This window comes from Hylobates moloch, unplaced genomic scaffold (genome assembly GCF_009828535.3).
Source record: "Hylobates moloch isolate HMO894 unplaced genomic scaffold, HMol_V3 SCAFFOLD_11, whole genome shotgun sequence".
In the NCBI taxonomy this organism is placed as follows: Eukaryota; Metazoa; Chordata; class Mammalia; order Primates; family Hylobatidae; genus Hylobates; species Hylobates moloch.
In genome coordinates, this window is record NW_026652286.1 from 56384036 (window position 1) to 56409210 (window position 25175).

The window sequence follows — 25175 nt, forward strand, 5'->3', positions numbered from 1 at the left end:
AGGAAAATCATTCAATGGATAAGTGGTAATGGAGTCTAGGTAACAAGTAAAAAGTTGGTCTTAGAATGGAATAGGAAATTTCCTTCATTGCCATGGGAGAATATACTAGTAGACTTGGTAGTAGGAAAGTGTGGTTTTCATTTGATTGCTTGGATTTTCTCAAAAACATATTAAGGCATGTCAACAGCTGAAAGAGAAGATGAGAGAAGACAGTGCTTGAGATTTGAGGAGATATGATAAGGTATGAAATTGTTGCCCCAGAGTATGAGAAAGTGATTTTTTCTAAAGAAATGCGTAAGAATTGCTAGGAAGTCTTGAGAGTTCACTTAAAATCAATGGTTAAAAATTTAAAGTGAGACGAGTGAGTGTCACTCTAGCCATATCCACTTGCTGAGGCAGTGGCATGGAGTGAAGAGGAAAGTGTTGGCTTAACCAGGGTAAGCTGACTTGGACTGGGGTTTTGCTGGATGAGCACAAAAAGCTAGAGAAGAGAAAAAAACGTGCATGAGAGGGAGAATTAGAGTGAGGGACCAGGTAATACATGCTAGATGGGGAGGGAAGAGAGGGCATACAGAAAGGTGAAAGCTGGATAGAAATGGTGAAATCAAAGATCTGAGGTTCCAATGGGGCTAAAGAAGTTTCAATGAGAAGGTACTAGAATAAATGATATGAACAGAAGGGAGGAAGCGTTCAGAAAGATATTGCTTGACATAGAGGCTTTGGAGAGGGGGCAGTTAATGGCAGTAACAAAGTTCAGAGTATGGTCACGAACCCCAAGGCAGGAAGTCAGCGAGGTAAACTGACATGCTGAAGATCAGGAAACAAGTAAGATCAGAATCCAGACTAGAACCCACAGTTGTCTGACTCCTACTGAGTGTTCTCTCTCATACCAATGTTAGCTTTTATTTTTTGACCTCTAATACAAGGGCAACTAAATAGTGTTCTATTCAAGATGGTGATGTACATTGGATAAGGAAAAAGGAGAAGGCTCAGCTTCACGGGCATAAGACTTGTTCAGTTGCATTGACTCCTGTGTTTAGAAGGGCCCCACATTTTCATGCTGTACTGCACTCCATAAATCATATAGCTTGTCTTGGGAGAAACCTAATGATTTAAGAGGGATGTGTTTTTTGGTCTCATTTGAGCTGATTTTCCACAAGCCTCACTTTTCTCCAGTTAGCATACCATTAACATTTTATCAAGTCCATAATGGAAGTTTTAAAGAACCCATCTGTCAAACACTTAAGTTTCGATGTAAATTTTTGTTTAAAAGCACTCGCACTTGATAAAAATAAGCCTGAAGATGAGAAATGCTCTGACTCAGGAAAGTCAACAATTAGTAAACTAAAAAGGAGATATAAATTAAAGTGCAGGTCTAGAATCTTAATTTATGCTTGAATGATAGCTTAGTGAAAATATTTACATTTTTATTTCTTATACTAAATGTGGTTTGTGTTCATCATAGAAGGTTTATGAAATAAATATAAGCAAGAAAGATAAGCTAAAAATTACCCCAAAATCCTTAACAGGAGTTAGCCACCAAAATGTGTAACATTTGGTGTACATCCTTCCAGGCTTTATGAGCGTATTTATGTAAATATATTATATTATATAGCTTTGTGTCTATTGAATTATATTTTAAATACCATTTTAAAACTTAATTTTTAATTTAGTAATATAATCTAGGTAGACCTTCTATCCTTATAATTACATATTTTTCTAAAGTATTATTTCAATATAATTTATATTATATGAATATATAATCAACACATTATCCTTTTTTATTATTAATCACCTATGTTTTTCAATCTTCACTATTATAAACCATATCAATATGCACATTCATTGTGTATTTGTCCACTCCTGTAAGTACAATTTCTGGGTCAAAGAGCGTACTCATTTTAAAGGCTTTTAATCTATGTTTCCAAATTGCTCTTGTAGGGTTGTACTAATTTTCAGAACCTCTCATTGGCATTGAATATTCACCTTCCTTTTAAGTTTTTGCCAACTGGACGGGCAAAACCTGTTTGCTCTCGTTGTCTTCCTTTGTTCTTAATGAGGTTGAACAGGTTTTCATTTGTTTATTGGCTTTTTCTTTTTTAATGAATGTTCTGTTAATACTTTTTGGTCACTTTTTTCTACATGGCCTTTGGCCTTTCTCTTATTGTTCTGTAAAATATCTAAATATATTAGGGCTGTGTTGCACAGTTTCCTTAATTTGTCAAAGGACTTTGCCAGGCCCCTACAAGCATATTTGCAGAGCTCTATGGGGTTGCTGTATTTTTTCCTGTGGGAGTAGTTTTAAAATGCACCACTTTTTTTTTTTAACTAAATAAGAAACACATGGTAACTATAATTATGATGATAGTATCGATATCACACAAATGAAAACATCTTGTAACATATCTAAATAATGTATAGCCAAAACACTAATAATAAAACCATTAAGAACAAAGTGCTGTACAAGCTCATCAAACATTTCTCTTTCCCATTCATTTCTCCAAATCCTGGCAATGAAATTTACATACTGAACGTTCTGTTATTTGGTCTGCTGTCTCAATGCTTTCTACTGTGAGCATTTCATTAATATTCTCATTGTGAGTCCTGTGGGAAACTTCCAGGTTATAAAACACAATTGTATAATTTCACAAGACAGCTCATTAAGATGTTGAGTAGAATGTGAAATGCAAGATTGGGGCTTTGGATTTTTCAAAATTTTTTCTTACCCTCTCCAGTGTAATTTCTTCAAATTCATATTCAATTTCTGTCCCATTGACCTGTAAATAGGGAAAAAATAAGAAGAGAACTATTAAATACATGTTGAGGAGGAGACAGTTGCATTTTAAATAATGCTTGGGGTTAAATTTTCATTCTAGCTATAAATAACCACATTTTCTTGATATTTCTGATTGTGCATTTTCATTCAAGTGAAATATAATCCAAGCTATTCTAAAATATATGACCGGATGCTACAGAAAATAATCAAAGATTATTGCTTCCCTTAGAATTCTGTGATTTTTTTGTAGTGAGGTGTAATAATACAAAATACATATTGTGAGCTTACAAAGAACAAATCATCTAGGGGCAATGATACAATTACGAGGAAAATAATTTTCTTGCTTTCAAAAAATGTTATGTTTGAACACTAAAATATGACCTTAAAAATCAGTGATAATGGCAGAACAACATTGTTCCATTTTTGAATAGTAAAATAGCATGAAAATGACTCCATCATCTGAGAAATACCTTTTCTTTAGTGGCTCAAGCTCAGGTAAATCATCCCCATCATCCTTTTATTATCTTTATTGGAAAGCCCTGGACCATATAACCATACCTATGTACCTCAGTAGCAGTAAGAAATGAGCAAAGTAAGACACATTTTGAAATGCTTAGTGACAAATTGTTTCAACCATCCAACCAATCCTTGTATTGATTTGAATTTACAGAGAGAAATACATTTTAAATACAGCCAGGCACCTTAGATTTCCACAAATGTGCACAGAGACCATATGAAAAGTTGGTTTAAAATAATCTAAAAAATATTCCTTTCTCATTTTTATCTATCTCAGAATTCTTCGCAACCAGGCAAAACCTCTAAGCAAGAAAATTCTCAAATCGGTTGTTTCTTATTTCTGATACGTGTCTCGGCAACATCATTGGAATTTAGGAATCAGCCAGAAGGACTACATTTTAACTATAAAGCCATACTTTTTGTAGGATTCTAACTTACATTTACTTTTCTATCTTAGAAGAATTTATACACAGTACCAGAGATTGAGAGATCTATGCAGGCAAGGCCCAGACAGGCAGCCCTGTTGCCTAACACAGAGCCTGGCAAGAAAATAATGAAGGAAAAGATAGGGAATGAATGAGTGACTGAACTAAGTAATTAATTTACTTGTGTAATTTATAAACATAGATAATTGTGGACTCTCTTTCATAAAAAAATTGAATGTAGTATCATCACCTAAAGGTGTAATTATAGTTATAATCAGTGAACATATAGAATGACAATGACAATGGGCTTTACTTAGGTGTGTCCACCACCCACTTACAGCATGTTTTTGATTTTCTAATTACGTGAGCTAATTGGTGAATCACAATTTACTGTTTTACTACATTATCAAATAGCCTTAAACTTAATTTGATTTTCTAGGCTTCAGCAACTTAATGACTCACAGAAAAGAACTTGATGATGTCAGAAAGCTTTAGTAGCTTTCTACAGGGTTTTGTTTTGTATATGCAAAAGTAAAACACACAGACACACACACACACACACTTCAAACTCCTTGTATATGTATATTTCCATATGAATGATTTTTAAAATAATTTTCTTTGATGGATAGGAAGAGGACAATAGGGGAAGGCTGAATTAACGAGATACGTTTTCATTCCCTCAGTATGGCTCCATGAGGCTTTTCTTTGCTTCAGTGCTTCTCCAGAGTGAATCACTTCACATTATTAAAGTGCTGCAAACCAGGGAGAAAAAACAACTTCCAATAGAGAAAAAACACGCCTCTAATAATAAATGTCTAAAGGCTCTGAGTCAAAGAAGTTCTGTTAGGAAGTGCTTAAAAGACAGGAATATTTTAGTGGCATACATTGCATAGTTGTGGCCTATCAAAACCTATGCTTAACATTTCTAGGATCATAAATGCTAACTCTTAGATTTTTAGAAGTATTATATATGCATATTCTAATTGGTATTCCAAAGTTCCCTAGTCAGCTACATAAACTATTGCAGGCTTATATTTACCTCATGGGTCTTTCATCTTCAACTCAAGAAAGTAATATGATTTGTCTAATTCAACAGTATCCAGGTTCTTTTCATAAGGAGGGATGATGCCATCAAGGTTGGAATGTAACTTTGCTTTTAAAACAAAGCATCCCGGCCGGGTGGCTCACACCTGTAATCTCATCACTTTGGGAGGCTGACCAGTTAGATCACAAAGTCAGGAGTTTGAGACCAGCCTGGCCAATATGGTGAAACCCTGTGTCTACTAAAAATACAAAAGTTAGCTGGGCATAGTGGCACGTGCCTGTAATCCCAGCTACTTTGGAGGCTGAGGCAGAGGAATTGCTTGAACCCAGGAGGTGGAGGTTACAGTGAGCCGAGATTGCACCACTACACTCCAGCCTGGGTGAAAGAGCGAGACCCCATCTCAAAAACAAAACTAAACAAACGACAACAACAACAACAAAGCATCCCATGTCTACAACAAGCTTTAGTGAACTTATAGAAGCATGAAGGGTTTTTAGCATAGGTGAGGCATCATTTCAACCTTTACATGAGGAGCATTTAAAGCATGGACTCACAGGAGCCAGTGAGGGAGTTCAGAAGACATTGGAAAGGCCCTAATCTCTATTCTCTCATTACTGGGAGAGTGTGGTCTATGTTCTGCCAAAGGACTCCTAAGACAAGAAATGGCAAACATCTTGAGGGAAAGAATGAGACAGAACAAAAGAATTAAGAATACCCCCATCAGGGCTGGGTGCAGTGGCTCGTGCCTGTAATTCCAGTACTTTGGGAGGCAGAAGCAGGCAGATCATGAGGTCAGGAGATTGATAACATCCTGGCCAACATGGTGAAACCCTGTCTCTACTAAAATACAAAAAATTATCCGAGCATGGTGGCATGCACCTGTAGTCCCAGCTACTCAGGAGGCTGAGGCAGGGGAATGGTTGAACCTGGGAGACAGAGGTTGCAGTGAGCCTAGATAGCACCACTGTGCTCCAGCCTGGTGACAGAGTAAGACCCTGTTTCAAAAAAAAAGAAAACAAAAACAAAAACAAAAACAAAATACAATACCTCGATCTTAATTTGTGAAAATTTAGTGCCTTTTTAAACCAATATACCAGTACAGTATTAAATAAGGATTTAAATACTTATTTCGACTTAATTTCTAAATAAACGCTCTACAATGTTTGCTTACTGAGTGATGAAACACCGAGAGGTATCTATAGTAATTCACCCCTAACCATAAACTTGTGTATCCTCATTCAGCAAAACCAAAACTGTTATAAATGGCTCCCATCATCTTTTGGGTGGTTTGCAAACAATCTATTGTTGTTTGAACTTGCCTTGGTGTCTCATTATATTCCCAATCAGGTTATCGACATATGATTTTCAATTCCTTTTCCTGAAAAGAGTTCGGCTGAATACATTTTTTTTCTTGTACAGAAACACGTACGGTAATATTTAAGTACGTTGGTCATGTTTTATGCTACTGATAGTTTGGGGCCCGGAGAGCTTCACAGTTGGGGTTTCTGTTATTCCAGTTCTAGCCCTAACTGTCACAGCCTCCTCTCCACTTTGAGAACTAGAAAAATGAGAGGATTGACATTTTCATAGACTTGGAGAGTCAGTCAAATAGATTAAACTTTTCAGTGTTTGAAAAATGTGTGTGTGTTTAAGATACTTGATTTTTCTGAACTTTATGGTTCTGTGGTGACAGCTGGTAGATTTCTCTGGTGGCCAGAAAATCAAACTGATGTCACACATTGTCCTGTACTGTTCTGAGCATGTAGCCTTCCTAGAATCATATGGCAGTTAAGTAAAGAGAGTGACCCACAGCCCACTCAAATTCAAACTTGGTATTTAATTTAAAGCTCTAACTTAATGAATGTTGAATGCATTAAATGTTTGTTTTTCTCCAACAGCTTTTAGTTAATTTTATGGCCTTTTTTCTACCTAAGTGATACAGTAACCACCTGCCTGGATGATGATATAATTTGATTTTGAGATATATTTTTATCTCCTGAAAAGACGTTCTCCATAAATAACAAATGTGAACTATCCATATTTTAATGTTGTTTCATTGGAATCTTAAATAATAATTTCTCTGAAAATTTTGCTTGTTCTTTGCCACCTTTGTAGTTTCATTAAGGCTAAGGATATACTAAACTCCAAAATGAATAATTTTTTTTTTTTTTTGAGACGGAGTTTCAATCTTGTCGACCAGGCTGGGGTACAGTGGTGCGATCTTGGCTCACTGCAACCTCCACATACCACATTTAAGTGATTCTTCTGCCTCAGCCTCCCAAGCAGCTGGGATTACAGGCATGCACCACCATGCCAAGCTAATTTTGTATATTTAGTAAGGGCTAGGTTTCACCATGTTGACAAGGCTGGTCTCAAACTCCTGACCTCAGGTGATCTGCCCACTTTGGCCTCCCAAAGTGCTGGGATTACAGGTGTGAGCCACCACGCCTGGCCCAAGATGAATAAATTTTTATATATCTCTGTGTCACATATTATAACAAGTGCTGAAACAAGGATATCAAAGCATTCACTTTTTTAGACTAAACACAATTCTACCCAAAGAGCAATTATTAAGCATGCATAAAGTGTCAAGAACAGTGACAGATACTGAGAAAATATTTTAAGATATAGCCATATTCTAAAGAAACACGCAACCTTTAAAGAGGCACCAAAATACAAATATATTAAGGCCTCATACAAGCGTGATATCTAGTATTTAAAATATAGAGGTAGACTAAAGCTGCAGCGCCACTATTGCCACATGCAAGTTATGTGCAGATCTATTTACTATTTGTCATTTACATACATTAAGTCAGTAGTAGAGAATATGACAGGTGATGTACTAATCCTTCTCCTTACTATAAGTAATTATGATATAGTAAACAAGGTATACCTCTGGTTATTATTGTTTTAGCATCTAGCACTACAATTGGACTTTGGGAGGAATGTGATCATCATGCAAACCGGGACCTCCAGTTCTTATGGCCTCTTGTCACTTCCAGAGGAAGGTGGGGCAATGCCACTTTGCTTCATCCACAGATGCAGCATGTATTACAGTGGCTAGCTATGATGACTATGTGACTGAATAAGTAGATGAATCAATGAATCAATAAATGAGGTTTTTAGATGGGTTAAACCTGATGCACTCAAAGAAGACCTTGGTTGCTAATGGGGATGCCATGCCTACTGGGCCCAGGCCTTTTGCCATTTTTTGTTTATTTATCCTCATCTCTGAGATTGGCTCCTCTCAGAAGCCCTGAATTACAGGGTCACACCATCATCAAATGCCACAGCAAATCAACACACACACACACACACACACACACACACACACACACTCATTTGCATTCCTCTTTTTTAGTACCTTGCCAATATTCATCCTTCCCTTCTTTTGGAGTATCTCTTATAGTAAACATGTCATGATGCATTACTGCTCTTTACACTTGACCTTATATACAGTGTGATACTCGGTAGGCAAAAACATGGCTTCCAGAGTAAGAAAAGACACAGATTTGAATCTTCTTTCCAACATTTTTGATGAGTGTGAGTTTGGGTAAGTTCCTTAATCTCTTAAAACCTCAAGTTCTTTATGTGCAGAATGGTACTAACAATAGTTCTTCCTCATATGGTTATTGCAAGGATTAAATTAGGTAATTTATATGAATTATCACACATCTTAAGTGATTAAATAAATTTTAGCTAAAATCCCAAACAATTGTCTTCTCAGTTCCTACTTCATAAAATTCTTGGTAGGAATAAATAATATTACACATGTTAACTGTCTGGCACAAAGCAGGTCTTCAATAATGAAAGCTGTTATTATTAGTTCTGGATACAAATCTATAAGAGTCACAAAATTTGTCTGATCAAATACTGAATGTTTGCTAATTTCTTCGGTAATACATAACTTAAGCAAACAAACTTGTCTTTTTCTATAAATCCACTAAAAGCCTTTCCTAACTCAAACACCTTTTTCTTGAACCAATCTAAGACGCACTGCCTTGTGTATAGGAATTACCTTAGCTTTTGTTCTCAAATTAAGTAAGTGTGGCCTTCACTCAAAATATTATTTTGGCCGTGCGTGGTGGCTCACCCCTATAATCTCAGCACTTTGGGAGGCCAAGGCAGGTGGATCACCTGAAGTCAGGAGTTCGTGATCAGCATAGCCAACATGATAAAACCCCATCGCTACTAAAAATACAAAAACTAGCCAGGTGTCGTGGCTCACGCCTGTAGTCCCAGCTACTCTGGAGGCTGAGGCATGAGAATCGCTTGAAGCTGGGAGGCAGAGGTTACAGTGAGCTGAGTTCACACCACTGCACTTCAGCCTGGGCAACAGAGTGAAACTCGGTCTCAAAAGAAAAAAAAAAATTATCTCAACTAAACTTTCTCCCAATCTTCTGTAGACTCACTCTTCATTTTAAAAAAATATTCCCTTGCCCAGTATTGATCATTATGTTGCTCTGCTATCAGCACTCACTTTCTTAAGGCTATTCTCATGGCATTTCCTATATCCTCATCTTCATGAGAGCACAGGTTGTATATTATCCTTTTCTTACCCTTGTACCTTCTGACACCATGCCTTGTTCATAGTAGGTCTCCAAAAAAATCTTTAGACCCAAGTCACCTACGAACTCCAAAAATTGAGTTGTGTTTAAGCTGTATCTGCATAAGTATGGGCAGCCCCTAACAACAGCTGCCCTTTCCTATGAAATACGGCTTGAATTTATCCTCCCATCTTAGGAAATTTTTGCAAATTTTTAAAATAATTTCCAACTTAAATACTGAATAAATTAAAACATCAATTAAATACATTAATACTTAGTACATATCATGTACTAGGTATAATAATAAGCACTGGAGATACAAAGATGGGTGAAATATGGTTCCTGCCCTCAAATAACTCAGTCTAGCAGATAGAGACAAGTGAATGGAAACATGTAACAAAGCGATAGGAGTGCTGTGGCAGATGTCTATAGACTGTAGCAGCTGCAGAGGTGACATAAAGGAGGTAATAAGTGATTCCACCGGCAGTGAGTCGGAAAAGTTTTCATAAAGGAGATGGGATGAGCTGAGTGTGTTCATGGGCAGGTGCTCATGAGAATGTGTAGGCCTATCTAAGCAGAGGCAGCAATATTAACTGCATCTTCAGAATGTTCTACTGGAGAGAGCACTGGCCTTAGAGTCAGAACACTTGATTGTACTCTTGAGTCTGTGATTTAACATGCTAGGTAACCTTGGGCTTGTCATGATGCTTTAATTTTCTCATGCAGACAGATAACTCTGAGGTCCCTGCCAGCTCTGACTTTCTAGCAACAGGGTTTTTCTTCCCATCTACTGCACCTGACCAATCGTTACTATGATTTTTCTATTACTCTTTATCCTAAAGATCCCAACTGGCAACACATAATTTTGCCAGGTGATATCTCTCTGACCTCTGAATATCTCTGTCTTATCTCTTCTCTTTAATCTATAAAAGACCTCAACAGGGAGGAGAGTAAATAGTAGTATCACTTTCCGTCTTGGCTCCACTCGAGGACATTACCATAAGCATTTTTTCCATTTCTACTCCTCAAAGATCTCAGGTTTCTGGGGGAAAAGAGTAAGCAGCTGTTTCTCTCTAAAAAGGAAAAATGGTAAGAAAGATTTGCTCTACTTCAATCCAAAAGAAAAAATTGAGGAGGCTGATGTTCCTTATTCCCATCTTTTTATCATATTTCACTATATTTTTAAAATCTGTATGAATTTAAGGGGTACAAATGCAGTTTTGTTACATGGATATATTGCTTAGTGGTGAAGTCTAGGCTTTTAGTGTAAGGATCACCTAAGGTACACTGTATCTATTGAGTAATTTCTTATCCCTTATTCCATTCGCACCTTCTCATCCTTCCAAAGTCTCCAATGTTTATTATTCCATACATTATATAGCTCCCACTTATAAGTGAGAATATGTGGTATTTTGACTCTGTTTCTGAGTTATTTTACTTAAGATAATGTCCTCCAGTTCTATCCTTACTGCTGCAAAAGACATGATTTCATTCTTTTTGATGGCTGAATACTATTCCATTGTATACATGTACCAAATTTTCTTTATCCAATCACCCACTGATGGACACTGAGGTTAATTCCACATCTTTGCTGTTGTGAATACAGCTGCAATAAATATATGAGTACAGGTATCTTTTTGATATGATGATTTATTTTCCTTTGGGTAGATGTCCAGTATTGGGATTGCTGGGTCAGACTTTCTCTGCTGAATATATGAAAATCAGTTGAGTGCTGAAAAAGTGAAAGTCATTCCACCAGAATGACTTTAAATAGGACAAGACACATTACAAAAGCCTGAGGCTTGCATTAATACAACTAGATTGTCCATCACCTTCTTTAACTAATGTCCCTTCTCCTAGACTATCTTCACTAAAGTTAGTGACCAAAAACAGGCCCTTTTTTCAAGTTACAAGGCATTGTCACACAGAAATTCAAAGTTTAGATTCTGGAATCTAAAAGACCTGGATTCCGTAACAGTTCTGTACTTACAAGCTGTTAGAATTCATCTTTGTTATGCATTACACACATTTGCATAATTGTCAAAATTACTTATTTAAACACTTAGTAGTAAGCAAAAGATTTTCTGCTTAAGCTTTGTTGAGAACCTGTTTTTTTTTTTTTTTTTTTTTTTTTTTTTTAATTATACCTTAGGTTTTAGGGTACATGTGCACAATGTGCAGGTTTGTTACATATGTATCCATGTGCCATGTTGATTTCCTGCACCCATTAGCTCGTCATTTAGCATTAGGTATATCTCCTAATGCTGTCCCCGCCCCCCCCCCACCCCCCACCCCACAACAGTACCCGGAATGTGATGTTCCCCTTCCTGTGTCCATGAGTTCTCATTGTTCAATTCCCACCTATGAGTGAGAACATGCGGTGTTTGGTTTTTTGTCCTTGCGATAGTTTACTGAGAATGATGTTTTCCAGTTTCATCCATGTCCCTACAAAGGACACGAACTCATCATTTTTTATGGCTGCATAGTATTCCATGGTGTATATGTGCCACATTTTCTTAATCCAGTCTATTGTTGTTGGACATTTGGGTTGGTTCCAAGTCTTTGCTATTGTGAATAGTGCCGCAATAAACATACGTGTGCATGTGTCTTTATAGCAGCATGATTTATACTCCTTTGGGTATATACCCAGTAATGGGATGCCTGGGTCAAATGGTATTTCTAGTTCTAGATCCCTGAGGAATCGCCACACTGACTTCCACAATGGTTGAACTAGTTTACAGTCCCACCAACAGTGTAAAAGTGTTCCTATTTCTCCACATCCTCTCCAGCACCTGTTGTTTCCTGATTTTTTAATGATGGCCATTCTAACTGGTGTGAGATGGTATCTCACTGTGGTTTTGATTTGCATTTCTCTGATGGCCAGTGATGATGAGCATTTCTTCATGTGTTTTCTGGCTGCATAAATGTCTTCTTTTGAGAAGTGTCTGTTCATGTCCTTTGCCCACTTTTTGATGGGGTTGTTTGTTTTTTTCTTGTAAATTTGTTTGAGTTCATTGTAGATTCTGGATATTAGCCCTTTGTCAGATGAGTAGGTTGCAAAAATTTTCTCCCATTCTGTAGGTTGCCTGTTCACTCTGATGGTAGTTTCCCTTGCTGTGCAGAAGCTCTTTAGTTTAATGAGATCCCATTTGTCAATTTTGGCTTTTGTTGCCATTGCTTTTGGTGTTTTAGACATGAAGTCCTTGCCCACGCCTATGGCCTGAATGGTATTGCCTAGGTTTTCTTGTAGGATTTTAATGGTTTTAGGTCTAACATTTAAGTCTTTAATCCATCTTGAATTAATTTTTGTATAAGGTGTAAGGAAGGGATCCAGTTTCAGCTTTCTACATATGGCTAGCCAGTTTTCCCAGCACCATTTATTAAATAGGGAATCCTTTCCCCATTTCTTGTTTTTGTCAGGTTTGTCAAAGATCAAATAGTTGTAGATATGCGGCATCATTTCTGAGGGCTCTGTTCTGTTCCATTGATCTATATCTCTGTTGTGGTACCAGTACCATGCTGTTTTGGTTACTGTAGCCTTCTAGTATAGTTTGAAGTCAGGTAGCGTGATGCCTCCAGCTTTGTTCTTTTGGCTTAGGATTGACTTGGCAATGCGGGCTCTTTTTTGGTTCCATATGAACTTTAAAGTAGTTTTTTCCAATTCTGTGAAGAAAGTCATTGGTAGCTTGATGGGGATGGCATTGAATCTATAAATGACCTTGGGCAGTATGGCCATTTTCACGATATTGATTCTTCCAACCCATGAGCATGGAATGTTCTTCCATTTGTTTGTATCCTCTTTTATTTCATTGAGCAGTGGTTTGTAGTTCTCCTTGAAGAGGTCCTTCACATCCCTTGTAAGTTGGATTCCTAGGTATTTTATTCTCTTTGAAGCAATTGTGAGTGGGAGTTCACTCATGATTTGGCTCTCTGTTTGTCTGTGATTGGTGTACAAGAATGCTTGTGATTTTTGTACATTGATTTTGTATCCTGAGACTTTGCTGAAGTTGCTAATCAGCTTAAGGAGATTTTGGGCTGAGACAATGGGATTTTCTAGATATACAATCATGTCATCTGCAAACAGGGACAGTTTGACTTCCTCTTTTCCTAATTGAATACCCTTTATTTCCTTCTCCTGCCTGATTGCTCTGGCCAGAACTTCCAGCACTATGTTGAATAGGAGCGGTGACAGAGGGCATCCCTGTCTTGTGCCAGTTTTCAGAGGGAATGCTTCCAGTTTTTGCCCATTCAGTATGATATTGGCTGTGGGTTTGTCGTATATAGCTCTTATTATTTTGAGATACGTCCCATCAATACCTAATTTATTGAGAGTTTTTAGCATGAAGCGTTGTTGAATTTTGTCAAAGGCCTTTTCTGCATCTATTGAGATAATCATGTGGTTTTTGTCTTTGGTTCTGTTTATATGCTGGATTACATTTATTGATTTGCGTATGTTGAACCAGCCTTGCATCCCAGGGATGAAGCCCACTTGATCATGGTGTATAAGCTTTTTGATGTGCTGCTGGATTCGGTTTGCCAGTATTTTATTGAGGATTTTTGCATCAATGTTCATCAAGGATATTGGTCTAAAATTCTCTTTTTTGGTTGTGTCTCTGCCTGGCTTTGGTATCAGGATGATGCTGGCTTCATAAAATGTGTTAGGGAGGATTCCCTCTTTTTCTATCGATTGGAATAGTTTCAGAAGGAATGGTACCAGTTCCTCCTTGTACCTCTGGTAGAATTCAGCTGTGAATCCATCAGGATATCCAGGAATTGAACTCAGCTCTAAACAAAGTGGACCTAATAGACATCTACAGAACTCTCCACCCCAAATCAACAGAATATACATTTTTTTCAGCACCACACCACACCTATTCCAAAATTGACCACATAGTCGGAAGTAAAGCTCTCCTCAGCAAATGTAAAAGAACAGAAATTATAACAAACTGTCTCTCAGACCACAGTGCAATCAAACTAGAACTCAGGATTAAGAAACTCACTCAAAACCGCTCAACTACATGGAAACTGAACAACCTGCTCCTGAATGACTATTGGGTACATAATGAAATGAAGGCAGAAATAAAGATGTTCTTTGAAACCAACGAGAACAAAGACACAACCTACCAGAATCTCTGGGACACATTCAAAGCAGTGTGTAGAGGGAAATTTATAGCACTAAATGCCCACAAGAGAAAACAGGAAAGATCCAAAATTGACATCCTAACATCACAATTAAAAGAACTAGAAAAGCAAGAGCAAACACATTCAAAAGCTAGCAGAAGGCTAGAAATAACTAAAATCAGAGCAGAACTGAAGGAAATAGAGACACAAAAAACCCTTCAAAAAATTAATGAATCCTGGAGCTGGTTTTTTGAGAAGATCAACAAAATTGATAGACCGCTAGCAAGACTAATAAAGAAGAAAAGAGAGAAGAATCAAATAGATGCAATAAAAAATGAAAAAGGGGATATCACCACCAATCCCACAGAAATACAATCTACCATCAGAGAATACTACAAACACCTCTATGCAAATAAACTAGAAAATCTAGAAGAAATGGATAAATTCCTCGACAAATACACCCTTCCAAGACTAAATCAGGAAGAAGTCGAATCTCTGAATAGACCAATAACAGGTTCTGAAATTGTGGCAATAATCAATAGCTTACCAACCAAAAAGACTCGAGAACCTGTTTTAATGTAAAGTATACATCTGGTTATTTTGTGAATAGTATGAAGTTACAATGAGACTGGTTTAAAATGTGCAGTTTTATAAAAAACTCATCATAGTTCATTATTCCTTTCTTTAAATAAACACAAGCTATAAAAACAATCATTGATATTCTTAGTTAAGATTCTGAGATCACTATTCCTATTATTCACCTGAATTTGTTCTACCAGTAAACTCTAATTTCAAGTTAAAATTTCAAATCTTAATTTAAAAAACTTCTGAGCTCAGCGAATGCTAAATCATAGCTTCTACCACATAAAGAAAAAATCAGTATACGATAATTTTTTCCATTCTTATTTATTTATTTATTTATTTTTGAGGTGGAGTCTTGCTCTCCTGCCCAGGCTGGAGTGCAGTGGTGCAATCTCGGCTCACTGCAACCTCCACCTCCCGAGTTCAACCAATTCTCCTGCCTCAGCCTCCCAAGTAACTGTGATTACAGGCACCCGCCACCATGCCCAGCTAATTTTTGTATTTTTAGTAGAGACAAGGTTTTGCCATGTTGGCCAGGCTGGTCTTCAACTCCTACCTCAGGTGATCTAACCACCTTGGCCTCCTAAAGTGCCGGGATTACAGGTGTGAGCCACCGTGCAAGGCCCTTAAATAACTTTTTTTTTTTTTTTTTAATTATCTGCCTTTGTTATGAAGTATTTATAACACATACAACTTTGGGTTTAGAAAAATAATCACAGACTTAATAACTACTATGTTTTTAAAATTTTAACTAGTACAGATTTTTTTTGTAATTAGCGGCTTTTTAGCTGTAAAATTATAATACATTTTTATCAGTATTTCTGTCAGAAGAAATTAAGAAAAATAGCTTAGAGTTCTTATATGTATAAAATAATCATTTTCTATATACAAAACTGTCTTGATTAAAGGCTTTTGTAACAAAGGAACAAATATAGTTACTTAGCATGTTTGAAACTGGATTTGCCTCTGATTTGGAAGGAGTCCATTTTCTCTCAGCTTTGCTCCCTTGTTTTGCACCATGTGCAGGATGGAGAATAACAGGTGGTTTTAATGCATTCACTTGGCTCCAGCCTGATGCAGGCTGTTTTGTTCTTTGGGTTTAAATATTTCATGAGTTTGTACATGTTCTTTGAGAACAGTAAATGGTGTGAAGAACACAATTGATCAATGGTTGTAAGGCATCATGATACACAAGGTTTTTGTCCCAACAAATCTCCTCTCTCACCTCACCACCCATCTATGCAAATCATGTGGTCATTTGCAAGCAAGCATCCAAAAGGATGAAGAACTCAAAACACATAGCCAAAATATTTAGGGAAATAAAAACTGAGCGCTAAGCCAAAAGATGAGACTTTACAAATATGATGATCTAAACAGATAGTCAAGAATATTTTCTTTTACTTGGGTATAATATGACTGTAGCATGAGGGAACATATCAATGTTCTCCACTTCATCCCCTCTCTCTCCTCAATCCTCTGCAGTTTTTGTTTGTGTTCCACTATTATACAAAAGTTGAACGCAAAATAATCAACAAAAGCCTTTTCACATTTAAATAAAACAGTCTTTCCCAGTCTTCATTCACCCTGGCTTTCATACAGTATTTGGCACTGTATGGTTACTAATAATTGTAACAATTTTGAGAGCTTAGCATTTTAATGTTGATTTTACTATCAAAGAAGCTAGTTTCTAAGTTAAACAATTTTTTCAAGGTTATGCATTCATAAGCAACGTGAAACCAGGAGAATCTTGTTCATCCTCATCATTACTTAGTGATGGAAAGTGTATGCCCAATATAAATTTGTTGAACAAAATTAGCAAACGAGTGCCTATAGGGATGGAGAAAGAAATGGAAATATCTAGTGTTTGAATCCAGTATCTGATATTAGAACACTAATTTTTCTTTCTGGTCATACATAGCAGAGCACCCTCTCTTACTATACTTGTGGTCCTCCTCTTGCCAGCTCCTCATATTGTGATTTCTCTTCCCTGACATACTGTCCTCTTGCTCAGATGGGGAACTATCTTTTAAATTTGTGTTCTTTTATGGCACCTATTATAATTGAACTTATGTTTGCCCCTAGTAGCCACATTATAAATTGTTATTGAAGAAATAAATGGATTGACTCTTATGCTAAAGGCTTTTTATTTGCTGTATATCTTTAAAATCCCTTTTATTCAAAAATCTTACCACTGTCACTTTCCAAAGGAGTGAACTGCCTTAATTTCTCTCTAATCATTTTACTTCAAATCTTGCTAAAAATGAGCTGTATCCCTTTTCATCTAAATATAGGTCACCCTTTCAGCAGCTTTCAAGATCAATTCATCAATCAACAAATATTTATTGAGTGACTACTCCCACCTTCTTCGCTATCTCATATAATCTCTTTTCATCCCATTTAAAAAGCACATCACTATCCTCACAACCTTGGAAAAAGAGCTATAGAGCCACATCGCCCTGCTCCTTCATCTGAAGTTCTGTGATTTTGGAAAAATGCTTCAGGCTGCTTGTTACAATAAAGGTCACACCAATATTTCCAGATCAGATACTAAGGGAAAGCATTCTGCTGCTTTATTTTATTTCACCTTTTTCAAAGTACTTTAGGACCATGACAAGGACTGCTTATTAATAGGTTTTGTCCCCTACCCAATGTCCAGCCCAGCTGATAACACAGAAATTGTAAGGTTTAAAGTTGTTTACATCTAACATTTTTAGATTATGCTAACAACAGTATTATTAATTTTCATACTATTTTCACATACATTATTGATTTGGATTCTTATAACAATCGTATATATAGTGATGTTTTAAAAAATTTCCTGCAAGCAATAATCATCAGTTTCCTCCACTTACCATCCCCCTCCCCCTAGCAGACATGTACATACATGCCACACTAGTCTCTTTTAAGAAAGGTGAAGAGGCGGAAATTAAATATGCCAATAGCAGACCTGGAAAAAACCTTTTAAATAATTGTAGTTAATATTGCTGAAGATTTACTATATGCTAAGCAATAAAGCTTATATATATATATATACACACACACACATATATGTAATTACATATATATAATTACATATAATTATATATAAGCATATTTCACATATAACATATAAGCTTTACTGCTTGGTGTATATATATGTATATATACATATATACACATATGTATATGCACGGGGCAGTTGTGTTCAATATTCATACAGAAGACCTGACTTAGCCTGTTTTTCTCTGTTAGATTCAATTAACTCAGAAGTCTAAAGTGACAAAAAAGTATAAGCAATATATTTTTCAAAGAAAAATGTAGAAGTTTCTACATATCTATTAGTGTTTCTCAGACTTGATCCAGAAGTTTAAAAGGGGTCATGCATACTGAAGTTGTGATTACTATAACAGCCAGTTGGATTAAGGCATTCTGGACTCTGAATTGTATGCACCGGTTCTATCTGTAGAAGTCTCAGAGATAGAATTTCTTTATCTCTGGAGACTTTCCTTTGTTGACCTTCAAGTATTCTGTCACAGTGTCAACTGGGATGCTGATAGGATAAGTTTCTAAGAGTTCATGCTTAAGCATAGCTCGCTGCTGCTTGCTTGCTTGCTCTTTTTTTTTCTTTTTTTTCTTTTCTTTTCTTTTCTTTTCTTTTCTTTTCTTTTCTTTTCTTTCCTTTCCTTTTCTTTCCTTTCCTTTCCTTTCCCTTCCTTTCCTTTTCTTTTCCTTCTTTTCATATCTTCTTGGAACAGGAAGAATCAAAAGGGTACCAGAAAAATTTTCACTTGCATTCTATTAATTAAACTATAGATACTCCTTTAATATAGTAAACAAATGTTAATCAGACAACAAACTTTCAGCAAAAAGCACCAAGGATTGAAGTCAGTTGGTAGGGCAAGGAGAAGAGATAGAAGAAAATTAAAATCATCTTTTCATTATACTCTTTTTTTTCTTAATCATCCTCTGCTTAGGATGGTTTTGCTTGCCAAGTTTTCCCTGTATAACTCCTACTTAGCCTTTAAAAACATCTTCCATGATTCTCTCCTTCCATCTAATATCACCACAAACCATGCCTTTCTTTCTCTAGCCCTCCCTACGCACTCTAATGCACACATATGCATGCACACACATACACAGGCCAGGCTCTGCTAATGCTGTTTCTCTGTGTTTGCAGACTACTTCTGTAGATTCTTTTTGCTCTGATTATATTATCAGGCTGTGTTAAGTATCAGCTCAGGCTTTGGATTCAGTCAGACATGTAGACTAATCCTAAATTGGCCTCTTATTAATTTTTGTGACTTTAGAAAAGTTACATAGCCTCAGTTCCTCTTCAATAAAATACGATACTACTTATACTTACTTCAATAAGGTTGTTAGGGATCATAAATGAAGTAGGAAGTAAAGCACAGTTCTCAACTGCTCATACTCTAGAGACATTTCCTAAGTTTGACTCTGCCAGTTAATAGCTGTGAGAGATCTGCCTCAGTTTTCTGATCTGTTAAGTGGGGTTAAAAGAATATCATAGGGTTGTAAAGGATAAATGAATTAGTAAATTAGTGTAAATTAATTTAAATAAATCAGTAAAATTCTTGGAACAGTAGTCTGGCACATGATAAGTGTTATTATTATACTATTAGTTATTATTACAGACTGGTGGAATAGGGAGCTCAGCAAATCCTGTCCCCAAAGAACAACTTTAAAACTGGGCAGAAATTGCCAACAATAGCCATTTCTGGACTTTGAAAACTAACTAAAGACATATAGCAAGTTAAAAACGATTGATTAAAAAAAAAAAAACAACCTGCTGAATGTTAGTTAACAACTGTGAAAGCCTGTGTTGTTCCAGTCTGGGGCTGCACATTGCCCCGTCTCTCCCCACCCCACAAAATTCTGTGGGTACAGTAGTTCTACCAGGAGAAAATGCTATGAAAACCAGCAGCTTTACTGCCAGTGGGGGCCAACTTTATTTGGAGCAGAATGTGGGAAAATCCCATGCATAGTTTTTGAAAACAATAGTGATTTCAGTGGCAAACATCAGGGAAAGCAAAAATGGAAGTAGTCTAAGGTTGCAATACTGGCTGGTGCAGTCAACACGCTGTCTACAGTAGCCAGAAATTTAACAGAACAATTTGGGTACTTAGAGAGTTATGTCAGGCTTTGAGAGCTCCTATATTTCCATGGCGGATTGGACGTTTGAGTGCATATGAAAGGTCGTGCATATCCTTAAGAGACTACAGAAGGTCCTAGCAATCAACACATCCCTGCCTGAATGTGAGACCTTGCACATATGCACAAGAGATAGGAAAAGGAAGGACTATTCGAAAATAAAATCTCAGGCCAAGTTGTAAGCTGCTTGAATGTAAACACATTCCCTGGCCCACTCACAAATCCACTGGTGAAGGATGGAAGGCTTCCTGACTCAAGGTGTTTCAGCATAACCTCTCACCAATCACTGGCTCACCATCTGGCTACGCTGGTCTAAAGGCACTGCTATAATGCCAGGCTTCAAAAACAACAACAACAACAACAACAACAACAAAAACAAGACAGACTCATCAGAGACATCAGTAGCTATATACTGCAGGGGAAACAGACTCTACAGATCTAACATGTGACTAAACTAACATTTAAAAACCCCCAAAATCTGGAGCCGGTAAGAGAGAAGAGGGCAAATCAGAATTTCTAATTGCTTTTATCTTATATGTAGAGTTTTCAAAAAAATATAGGAGACATGCAAAAAAGGAAAGTATGATGATCCATACATAAGAAAATAAGCAATAAATAGAAGCTATTTCTCAGGCATTCCAGATGTTGGAATTACCTAACAAAAACATCAAAGCAGCCATAAATATGTGTGAAGAACTAAAAGAGCCATTTTAAAAAATTAAAGGAAAGTATGACAACAATGACACATCAAATTGAAAATATTAACAAAGAAATAGAAATTATAAAACAAAATCTCATGAAAATTTTGGAGTCAAAAACTGAAATAGTGAGTTTGCTAGAGCTTGGGGCTGATGGTCTACTACATAAACAGCTTAGAAGTTGCCATTCTGTTCTAACAACAAATAAAAAGTTAAACAAACTGAAAAATCAACAACTATTGTTAGATCCATCAGAGAATTTAAGTTACAAGCAAATCACTGCCCCCCAAATTAGACAGATAGGTAGACACAAAAAAATCACCAACTATCAGAGCAAAAACCAATGGGCAGATACCTCTTTGGGAACCAGTGCCAGCATAGAAAAACCTAAACTATAACTGATGAATTACTAGAAGCTCAATGTGAAAAACTGAGAGTCAGGAACTCCAGGGGGACCAGTCATAGGGCCGCCACACTTTTGTGAGTTTTACTGCCAAAAGCTCTACGAGGCCTTCATAATGAATATTAGAAGAAAATCTACTAGTGCTTCTGGCAGGGAAGAGGAAAAAGAATCATTCTGAAGTAGGTTAGAGCATTCAGTGCTTCTTAATAAGGGCTTCCCTCAGGAGAAACTATTTTACCAGAGCCTAACCTGTTGGGGTTTTATCAGGGCCTAACATAACCAGGGAAAGGGAAATACCCAAGTCCATACCCTCTAGCCATCCTGTCTCACCTAAAATTGGGGGTAAGGGGGAACAACAGAGAAGCACTGGTGAAATTTACAATCTAGATAGACAAACTCACCAAAATACTGAAACCTAATCACAGGAATAAAGCATGCTTTCCTCTCCATTACCTTTCCACTACATTACCAAAGATCTATTCAAAACAGCTTCTTTTACTCAGTTCATTGTCATTTTAAATAAAAAATGACAAGGCATACTAAAAATTAAAAAAATACAGCATGAGGAGACTCAACAAGTATCAGAACCAGAGTCAAATATGGCAGAAATGTTTGAATTATGATTAGTATACTAAAGGCTTTAATGAAAAAACTAGACAACATGCAAGGACAGATGAATGATGTAAGTGGAGAGATACATTCCAGGAAAGAATAAAAATGGAATGCTGGAGGTAATATAGTAAAGAAATGAAGAATGCTTTTGATGGGCTCATTAGCAGACCTTACATGGCTGAGAAAAGAATCCCTTAGTTTGAGGATACAATAATAGAAACTTCCAAATAGAAAAAGAGAGAAAAAAAGACAAGACACAAAACAAAACAAAATAACCAGTAGAGAATATTTAAGAAATGTGAGACATCTACAAAGGTATAACATAAGCATAACAGAAATTCCAGAAGGAGACAAAACAGAGAGAGAAACAGAGACAATATTTGAAGCAATAATGACTGAGAATTTCACCCAAATTAATGTCAGACAACAAACCACAGATCCAGGAACCTCAGAGAACACCAAGCAGAATAAATGACAAAACAAACAAACACACAAGCAAACAAAAAATCCTCCTACTCCCAATAACTGACATCTAGGCATATCATATGCAAACTTCAGAAAATCAAGGATTTTTTAAAAGTCTTGAAAGAAGCTAGTGGGGGCAGGTGGGAGCCATATCTACGGAGGAGCAAAGATAAAAATTATATCTGAACCCCCCAGAAACCATGCAAACTGGAAGAGAGTGAAGTAAAATATTTAAAGTGTGGGGAGAAAAAGACCAAAGTAAAAATTTATAAAATTATCCTTCAAGAATGAAAAAGAAAAAAGACTTCCTCAGACAAACAAAAATTAAGGAAATGTCTCTGTCAGTAGACCTATCTTGAGAGAAATATTACAATAAGTACTTCGGAGAGAAGAAAAATCATAAAGGTCAGAAACACTGATCTACATAAAGAAAGAAAGAGCTCTGGAGAAAGAATATTTGAAAATAAAATAAAATAAAAGTTTTATTTTTCTTAATCTAACAGATAACAATTTGTTCAAAATAATAGGAATAATGCATATGATTATATATATGTGCTTATATATACACATATATATGTATGATCACATATATAATCATATATATGCATGTCACATATATAATCATACATGATTGTATATATATGCATGTCACTTATGTATAATCATGTATGATTGTACATAAGTGAAATGAATAATACAAGAAACTCTACAGAGGAATTGGGAATATTTTGTTATAAGACACTTGTACTATTTCTGAAGTGGTGGAGTGTTATTTGAAAGTGAATTTGGATTGACTGTAAATGTGTAGTGCAAATTCTATGGCAACCATTGAAAAAGTAAAACAAGAATAATTGATATATTAATAAAGAAAATAAATAATATAAAATGCCATTTAAAACCGAAAAAGGCAGAAAAAGTGTGGAAGACAAAAATAGGATGAAAGAACAAGAACAGTAATTAGAACAGTAATTAGAAAATGGTAACAGATATGGCAGATATTAATCCAAGTAGTAAATACATCAATAATCACTTTAAATATCAATGGTATAAATACATCAATTCAAGAACCAAGATTTTCAAAGCACATTAGATTAAAAAGCAAGACATGACTGTATGTTGTCTACAAGAAAAACACCTTAAATGTAAAGAGAACTATAGATAAAAAGTAAATGAATGGAGAAAGATATATCATAATAACACTTATCAAAAGAAAGTGGGAGTAGCTATATTAATTCCAGGCGGAACAGATATCAAAGCAAGATAAATTATCAGAGATAAATAGAGGCATTACATAATAATAAAGTAGTCAATGCTGGGAGAAGATGTAACAATCCTTAATATGTATGGGCTGAACAACAGAGTGCCAAAATACATGGGGGTAAAAACCTATAGAATAGCAAGGAGAAATAAATGAATCCACTATTATAGCTGGAGACTTGAACGCCCCTCTATCAAAAATGGATGGGCCTAGCAGGCATAAAATCAGTAAGGATATATTTGAACTCCATGGAACCATCACACAACTGATATAAAGCACATCCAGGCCGGGCACGGTGGCTCACGCTTGTAATCCCAGCACTTTGGGAGGCCGAGGCGGGCAGATCACGAGGTCAGAAGATCGAGACCACGGTGAAACCCCGTCTCTACTAAAAAAATACAAAAAAATTAGCCAGGCGTGGTGGCGGGCGCCTGTAGTCCCAGCTACTCGGAGAGGCTGAGGCAGGAGAATGGCGTGAACCCAGGAGGCGGAGCTTGCAGTGAGCCGAGATTGCGCCACTGCACTCCAGCCTGGGCGACAGAGCGAGACTCCGTCTCAAAAAAAAAAAAAAAAAAAAGCACATCCATAGACTATTTCATTCAATGACAGCAGATTACACATTCTTCTCAAACTTACATGAAACAGTCACCAGGATAGACCAAATTCTAAGCCATAAAACAAATCTTAACAAGTTTAAAAGAATAGAAATGATACAATGTCTGCTCTTACACCACAATATAATTAGACTAGAAATCAGTAACGGAAAGACAGCTGGAAAATTATGAAATACTTGGAGAGTAAACAACACATGGGTAAAGGAAGAAATCTGAAGAGAAATTGGAAAGTATTTTGAACTAAATGAAATTGAATACATGATGTTTTATCCAGCCTGGACAACATAGGGAGACCCCAACTCCTAAAAAAAAGAAAATTAGGCAGTCATGGTGGCTTGTGCCTGTGGTCTCAGCTAGTTGAAAGGCTGATGCAGGAGGATCACGTGCCCAGGAGGTCAAGGCTACAGTGAGCCCTGATCATGCTACTGCACTCCAGCCTGGGCAACAAAGTGAGACCCTGTCTCAAAAAAGAAAAAGAAAAAAAAAGAAAAAGAAAAGAATAGCAAATAGAATGTATTAAAATTAATAAGCTTCAGTAAAAGCAGTGTTTAGAGGGAAATTCATAGCATTGAATGAATGTATATAAATGAAGAAACATCTAAAATCAATAATCTAAGCTTCTACTTTGGAAAACTAGAAAAGGAAGAGCAACTTAAATCCAAAGTAAGCAGAAGAAAAGAAGTAAAAGTTAGAGAAGATCAAGAAAATTGAAAACAGAAAATCAGTACAGAAAATCAACAAAATATTGGCTATTTTTTGAAAAGATCAGTAAAATTGATAAGCCTCTAGCTAGGCTAATTAAGAAAAAAAGATGACAAAATTGCTAATATTAGAAAAGAAACACAAAACATCACCACAGATTCCATGGTCATTAAAAGGATAATAAGAGAAGATACTGAATAACTTTATGCTGACAAATTTTATAACCAAGGTGAAATGAACTGTTTTCTTGAAAGACACCATGT

At 36.3% G+C, this 25175-nt stretch overlaps 1 protein-coding gene across 18 annotated transcripts in view; it reads right to left on the bottom strand.

Moving 5' to 3' along the window:
• The window catches only part of DLG2 (discs large MAGUK scaffold protein 2), a 2210459-nt gene that overhangs the window by 724316 nt on the left and 1460968 nt on the right, over positions 1 to 25175 (bottom strand). For all 18 annotated transcript variants that reach the window (XM_032167965.2, XM_032167963.2, XM_032167975.2 and 15 more), the window contains one exon: positions 2727 to 2777. In XM_032167965.2, the coding sequence (XP_032023856.1) occupies positions 2727 to 2777 (51 nt within the window). The remainder of the gene's footprint in view (positions 1 to 2726; positions 2778 to 25175) is intronic.